Raw genomic sequence first — 7,716 nt, forward strand, 5'->3', positions numbered from 1 at the left:
ACAACATAAAATCCTTTATCCAGAGCACCCATGTCCATTCAACAGTATTATAGCACTGCCTTTGATGTCCCAGACCTCTGGGCTGAAGTGAGTAGGTTGCAGGATCAGTTCAGATGAATTTGAGACCCTATTCAAAGCTTTTACAACTAGCTTTAAACTCTTAATTTGTCACGTGAGGAGGGTGTATAGCTCAGTCCCACAGAAAGTGATTAATGTGTACAAAAACCTTCAGAATGAGTGTATGTGGAGGAGTGATGTGTAAAGAGATGGAGTAGTTTCCCCAAGATTTAATATGGTATCAAAATACACCCTGCAAATGTCTCAGTAGCATTGGTGGGGACCCCTTTAGGCTGAAAGTTTAGCAGTACTCTTTGAACCAACCCCAGTAGTAAGAAAACCTATATACATTTGATACAACTCACTGGCATTATGAATGTGGGGTTTTTTTCCACTCTCTCTGTTGGTCAAAGTTCTTAAATTGCTACATTGCACCGGTGATGAACTTCTGCCACAGATAAGTAGCTTGAAACATGTTCATATGTCTATTTGACTAATATATATACATGAAGAAAACAGGAAGGATTTTGCATTACATTGTCCTGTTATGAAAGAGATATGCATAAAAAGTATTAAAATTAGGGCACACTTACTTCCTTTCTTACTTCCTTTTTTGGTCTTTTTATTAGTTGTTGGCTCTCCTTGGGAAAGTATCAGCAACACATACTAAGATAGGAAGGTGACTGGGCCAATCATTTGCATTTAGAAGATATGAAATTCATGCCAAATTATACAGAAATATTAATAATTCTGTCTTTACAAATGCATAATACTAAGTAATGAGCCAAACACGGTAGTATGCATCCTGGCCTATGACTATGGTTTCTAACATTCCTGTAAAGAACAATAATAAATATTAACAGGGCAGAAGAGGGGGGGAAAATCCAGGAAACAAATGTTTTAAAAAATGGCCATCTACCTTTTTAAAGTTCTTTCCTGAAGGGCGAGCAGCAGAGGAGAGGGTGAGATACAGATTTCCTGTGGAAAGACAGAATGCCCCTGGCTGGGCAACAGACATGGGTGGCAGCTGTAATAGGCCCCAGGAGGCTAAGCCTCTCCTGGCACAGCTGCTGCCAACCCGCTGTTGGAGACTGGGCCATACTGGCCCCACCTGTGCTCAGGCTCTGCTCCGTCCTCAAAGTCCCCTTGACTGTTGAGTCCCTCCTTGCTCTTCTCCTTCAGTCTAGCACCCCACCCCCAGAGAACCCCACCACTCGCCACATTCCTCCTTACCTCTGCCCTGTCCCTGTGAGACCTCCTACTCACGACATCCCTCCTCTCCTCCAGTCACTGCAAGGCCACCCATTGCTCGCTGCATTCTCCTCAGCCCCACTCCTTCTGATGGGATGCAGTGAGCAGTGAGGAGAAATGTGGTGAGCAGAAGGTGCGTGTTGTTGCAGAGGAGGAGTGTGTGTGAAGAAGGATGCAGTGGGAGGCCTTATAGGGGAGGGGAGTTGGAGAGAAGGATGGAAAAAATTAGAGAGAACATTGCCCTCTACCCATGTCAGTAGTTCTGGATTTTATATATGAGTAGCTGTGCAAGTGAGCCAGATAAGAGAGATGGGTTCAAGCCAGTCTATGTACTTACCAGCCCTTTCTCCCAATAACAAGCATTATAATTTTGAGGTGTTAGCTAAGTAGGGCTGTGTCCAGACTCAGGGTTTTTTTTCGAAAAAAGTAGCCTTTTTTCGAAAAAACTTCACCTGCGTCTAGACTACAGCCGCGTTCTTTCGAAATTAAATCGAAAGAACACGGCTTTTCTTTCGACGGCGGTAAACCTCATTGCACGAGGAAGAACGCCTTTTTCGACAGAGATCCGTCGAAAATAAGTGAGTGTGGACGTGGGGAGGCCATTTTTTCGAAAATACTGGCCTCCAGGAAGAAGCCCTGGTGGACAATCTGGGGCATGGGTTGCATGTCTCTGGTTCCTGTCTGCAGCCATTTCTTAAAGGGACAGGCACCCTCACAGCCACTTGTTGCAGCAAAGGAGCCAGAGCACACGGCTACTTAGGTGCAGCGTGTCCCACCCCCAAGACCCTCCTGGCCCTTCCAGAGAGCCTTCTGGGGACCCAGCCAGGGGCTCCAAACGCCGGGCACCATCATGGTCTGGGCCAGAGCTCAAGACCCTTCTCGAGCTCTGGGGAGAGGAGGAGGCCTTACAAGCCCTCAAAAGCAGGCGGCGAAATGCGGACATTTATGGCCTCATGGCAGAGGCCCTGGCCCAGAAGGGACACTACCCCCGCACCCAGGACCAGGTGCGCTCCCAAGTTAAAGAGCTGCGCCAAGGATATGTCAAGGCCAGGGAGGAGAGCTCCCATTCTGGTGCAGCCCCCTACTACTGCCCTTACTACAGTGAGCTGGACCAGATCCTGGGTGGTGGTGGTGAAGCACGCACACCACGGCGTTTCGTCCAGTCAGGCTTGGCAGACCCTGTGGTGGACGCGCCAGAGCAGGACCCAGAGCACTCAGGAGACGGGGACATGGTGCCAGAGGAGGACAGTGAGGAGACGGCGACCCTCACCCTGGAGCCAGTCACCCAGACCCCAGAGGCCTCCCAGGTGTCATCTGGCGCAGGAGATGAAGCAGCAGGTGAGTGCAGTGAGGTTGTGTAACACCGGGGGGGGGGGGAGGTAGGTGGGTGCACAGTGGGTGATGCACAAGGGAAACCTGTCATGCTCAGGCTGATGCCCAGGTCACACACAGTGTTACCTTCAGAATGTCTGATTCCCCTGTCTCAAGGAGAGGGCATGCCCTTTTGGACAGCTGTTGCACACATGACTGATTGTGATAGAAATGTAGCCGTGTTACTCTGATCTGAGGAAGTGGGTCTGGCCCACGAAAGCTCATCCCCTAATAAACCATCCTGTTAGTATTTTAAGTGCTACAGAGTCCAGTTTTTTAGGACTGATTGTGTCTTCTTCTTTTCCTCCACAGCCGGACCAGCCGTGCAAGAGGGCCGCAGCACCCCAGCCCCACCTCCATCTCCATCTCGGGGACATGGGAGCCGCAGACACAGGCGTGTGTATGCGGACATCCTGAGGCAGCATGTGGAGGCCGTGCAGGAGCTCAACTCCATCCTGCGAGAGAGGGCGGAGGCAGAGGATCGGTGGCGTGACCTGCTGATGGAGGAGCTGGTCCAGCAGCGCATGTCCCTGACTGCCACTCTCAGAGAGGTCTGCGTCTTGCCTGCTCCTGTGCCTGGTCCTGCTCCTCCAGCACCCCATGACCCCGCCCCACCAAACCCCCCTTCCACAATAGCATCCCTTTCCCCCCTTGGACCTCCCTCTATCCCAGCCCCCCCAGTTCCCCAGCCCCTCTCTCCCCCTGGCCCTCCTCTCCCCCAGGCCTCCCCGTCCCAAGAGCACCCTATCCAGCCAACCAACAGGTGCACCACCCGATCCCGTGGCCATGGTGGACCCCGAACACGAGGCCCAGGCAGGAGACTGAGATCAGGCAAGCACCGTGCAACCTGATCCTCTTCCCCCCTCCAGGTTTCAAGTCCCCTTCCCCCCTCCAGGTTTCAAGTCCCCTTCCCCCCTCCAGGTTTCAAGCACCCCCATCACCCCAGTTAAATGACAAAGAAAGTGTTCAACAAAATGTTTATTGTACATAGTTTTTTCTACATCAAAAATGAACAAAAGCTTTTTTATGTTTGCAACAGTTATACTATTTTTTGAGTGATATTTTAAAAAATAAAACAGAACTTATTATTTTGAGACAAACCCTGGTGTTAATGATTTCTCCAAACAGGGTCAGGAGATGGGTTGTGGAGGGAAGCTTCTTTTGGGCCAGGGCCCAGTCCCCAGGCAGAAGCCCCTCAGTAGAGTCAATGGCCTCCACTTGAGAATTGCTCCCGTAGGGCCTCCCGTATGCAAACAGCAGACCGGTGAGCCTGGCGGATGGCAGCTGTCCGGGGCTGGGCAAAGTGCCTCTCCTGGCCATCAGCACCTGTACCCCACCCTGGTAGGAAGGCCTCCCCTTTCCTCTCCACCAGGTTAAGGAGAACACAACACGCAGCCACCACCTCAGGGATGTTGCTCTCCTCCATGTCTAGGCGTGTGAGCAAGCACCGGAATCTGCCTTTTAAACGTCCGAACGCACATTCCACCTGGTTGCGAGCCCAGTTAAGGTGAGCATTAAACTGCTCCTTGCTCGCATCCAGGTGGCCGGTGTAGGGCTTCATCAGCCACGGCATCAGGGGGTAGGCCGCATCAGCCACTATGTACACCGGCATGTGCACATCCCCAACTGCAAAGTCGTGATGCGGGAAAAATGTTCCTGCCTAAAGCCTCCAGTAGAGGTACGAGTTCCTGAAGATGCGGGCATCATGTGCCCGCCCTGACCACCCAACACAAATGTCAGAAAACTGGCCATGATGGTCGACCAGGGCCTGGAGGACCATAGAAAAGTAGCCCTTTCTGTTAATGAATTGGGCTGCTCAATGGGGCGGTGCACGGATTGGAATGTGTGTCCCATCGAGCGCTCCTCCACAGTTCGGGAAGCCAAGGGCAGCAAAGCCGGCCATGACACTGTCCAGATCTGGTAGATAGATGAGCCTGTTGAGCAGCTCCGAATTGATGGCCCTCACCACCTGCAGAACGAGACAGACAACAAAATGTTAGAAGGGGTGCCTTATCTCTTAGGAGGAGAACCCACCACACACCTTCCCTCTCAAACACTCCGGGAATCCCCTCCTCAGAACCCCCCCCCCCCAACAATTCAGGGTGAGTGGAGGAGCTCCCTCCCACTCCCACTCCACTTTGCCCTTCCTGACAGTCTCCCTTCCCCCCACCCCAAACTGTGACTGTCCCCAGACAATGACTTACCTCCATCAGGATGGATCCAACAGTAGACCTGCCCACTCCAAATTGGTGTCCCACGGAGCGGTAGCTGTCGGGGGATGCCAGCTTCCAGAGGGCAATGGCGACCCTCTTTTCCAGGGGGATAGCGGGGCGCAGGTGGGTGTCTTGCCATTGCAGAGCAGGGGCGAGCCAGGTACACAGCTCCTGGAAAGTGGTCTTTCGCATCCGGAAGTTGCGTAGCCACTCTTGGTCATCCCAGAGCTCCATCACGAGCCAGTCCCACCAGTCAGAGCTGGTGTCAAGCCTCCAAACATGCCTGTCCACAAAGAAGTTTGGAGGCAAGGGCAGTGCGGCTGCTTGACGGACGATCCCTTCGTACCTCTGGTCTGGGTCCAGATGGGGAAGTAGCCTCATGACTGTGTCATGCAGATGCAGCAACACTTGCAGTATGATGGCGTGGGGCCATCACCTGCCCAGGGGCAGCTCTGGCTCCATGCCAAAAAAATGGGTCTAAAACAGAAAAACCTCCACACAAAAAACCTGCTGGGGTGTCCCAGGAAGCTGAGCACTCCAAACCAGCACTGCAATGCCTTGCTTACCTTCTAGAGGGACAGCAAAGGCAGCTGCAGAAGCAGAGCAACGGGTGTTCAGGAGTGTCCCTTTAACCACGCGTCTCTGCAAAGGGCAGGCAGGCAGCACCCGGAAGGAAATGCTGCCCCCATGCCCTGGCAGAAGCGGTTCCGGGTGGCTTTTAATTTCGAAAGAGCATCCAGCAGTCAGGACGCTCTTTTTCGAAAAAGCGGATCGATTTTCCGATCCGCGTATTGTAGTCTAGACGCGCTCTTTCGAAAGAGGCTTGCAGTCTAGACATAGCCTAGTAGGTTAGTTATCTTTTTAGCTTCATCTTCAAGTGACTGTTTCCTCTTTTGCGTCCCCAGTTCTCCTCCTACCTCCTATGATGCTGGCAAGCTTGTCAGTGGGTCACAATCAACCTTCTGGAAATCTCTCAAAATGTGCACATGAGGCTTTATAGTTGTTGCATGAACAACAGCAGCTATTTCCTCATAAGATGCAATAATATAATTAATGCATCTCAATTCTGAAACCTTCTTTCTGGAAACACTTGCTGACAGGATCATCTTCACTTAGGAAAGGACAGTCAGTTTCACACACACAAAATGGGAAGTGACTATCTAGGAAGGAGTACTGCTGAAAGGGATCTAGGGGTCATAGTGGACCACTAGCTAAATCTGAGTCAACAGCGTGACACTGTTGCAAAAAAAGCAAACATGATCCTGGGACGCATTAACAGGAATGATGTGAGCAAGACATAAGTGATTTTTTCCACTCTAGTCTGTGCTGATTAGGCCTCAACTGGAGTACTGTGTCCAGTTCTGGGCACCACATTTCAAGAAAGATATGGAGAAATTGGAGAAGGTCCAGAGAAGAGCAACAAGAATGATGAATGGTGTAGAAAACATGACCTGTCAGGGAGGACTGAAAGAACTGGAGTTGTTTAGTTTGGAAACGAGAAGCCTGAGGGGGGACATGATAGCAGTTTTCAAGTATCTAAAAGGGTGTTAGGAGGAGGGAGAAAATTCTTCTCCTTGACCTCTGATGATAGGACAAGAAGAAAAGGGCTTAAATTGAAGCAAGGGAGGTTTAGGTTGGACATTAGGAAAAACTTCCTGACTCAGGGATGATCTAGTTGGTGCTTGGGTCTGCTGTGGGGGCAGGGGAAGATGTCTCTTCCAGTTCTAGTATTCTATGATTCAAAAGGTGCCATATTAATAATCCTGGAAAATGAATTTCCCCACATAATAGGTGCAGTCTTCCTAAAATACCCCATGAATTTCCCTCACCTTTATTCTTAGAATGCCACTATTAAGGACTCTTTTTTTTCTATTTTCCACACACAGCACAGACGCAAACTGCACAGTGCCCCAAAATCCCAGATAATGAACTAGTGAATTTTGTTATGTGATGGAAAATGACAGGAGCATAAAGGGTTGTTAGAACACTTTGCTGTGTGTACCTCAGTGATCCAAGGCTCTTTGTACAAATTGAGTAAAATGCAGTACATTATTGATATAAGTTGAGGTTCCTCTTCACTGATGTGCAAGGGTATCTTATTTGTAGTACGGTAGGATTCTCTGGCTTATGTTCATGCAGGCACACATATATTACCCTGTAACTGATTTAATTGGTTATACAAACTACCACAAAGCTCCTTTTAAATGAATTTATTGCAATACACTCACAGTTTTGAATATCTTCTTGTTAACAGATCATCACCACTGTACAAATCCATTCATTCTTGTTCCCGAAGTTATATAGGCACAAATCAAACCGCAAAACTTGTATCCAGAGCTAAGTTTTTTGAGCATCCTCTCAAAAATTCAAGGACATTTGTATCTGGGAGTTTAATGTGCATGCCTTTTCTTCTTCTTCAGGTCTAACTTGGGAAACTGACTTCCATATTTCATTTTTAGCTATTTGTGCAAAGCTGGCTAATACAGCTTTATTAGTTGGAATTATCAGAAAATAAAAGCAGCTTTCCAGATCTTTCACCATTACTCCCAACTGATATTTTATAAGTCACACCCTTTGATTTGTGCCAGCATAATGAATCAAACTGGCTGGGTCCAGCTTAAAGTGCTTTTCATTCTGAATATTGGGAAAACATTAGCTTTGTTTGCATACACCACCACCAAAACTGTCTTTTCATGTCTTGAAATTCCATGCAGGAAAAACAAACAGAACTTGTTTGCTCATTTGAACATTGTCAAATGTTTTACTTTGAAAAGTGAGATTGTTTCTATAGCCTGCATTGTTTCTATAGCCTAAAATATCAGCA

The 7,716-nt window shown here is 49.1% G+C and overlaps 1 protein-coding gene across 1 annotated transcript; it reads left to right on the forward strand.

Annotated features, from left to right (window-relative positions):
* Positions 1 to 2,082: 2,082 nt before the first annotated feature.
* Positions 2,083 to 7,331, forward strand: LOC142830639 (uncharacterized). The gene is made up of 3 exons (XM_075937116.1): positions 2,083 to 2,646; positions 2,992 to 3,442; positions 7,313 to 7,331. The coding sequence occupies exons 1-3, from the start codon at positions 2,262 to 2,264 to the stop codon at positions 7,329 to 7,331; spliced, it is 855 nt and encodes a 284-aa protein (XP_075793231.1). The 5' UTR covers positions 2,083 to 2,261.
* Positions 7,332 to 7,716: the final 385 nt, after the last annotated feature.

The sequence above is a fragment of the Pelodiscus sinensis genome, chromosome 9 (assembly GCF_049634645.1).
Source record: "Pelodiscus sinensis isolate JC-2024 chromosome 9, ASM4963464v1, whole genome shotgun sequence".
Lineage (NCBI taxonomy): Eukaryota > Metazoa > Chordata > Testudines > Trionychidae > Pelodiscus > Pelodiscus sinensis.

What these genes read in the sequence shown, in the direction of transcription:
- LOC142830639 (XM_075937116.1), top strand. Translation starts at nt 2,262, where the DNA reads ATGGCAGAGGCCCTGGCCCAGAAGGGACACTACCCCCGCACCCAGGAC. An exon ending in CGCAGGAGATGAAGCAGCAG is followed by an intron (nt 2,647 to 2,991) that starts GTGAGTGCAGTG and finishes TTTCCTCCACAG; the next exon opens with CCGGACCAGCCGTGCAAGAG.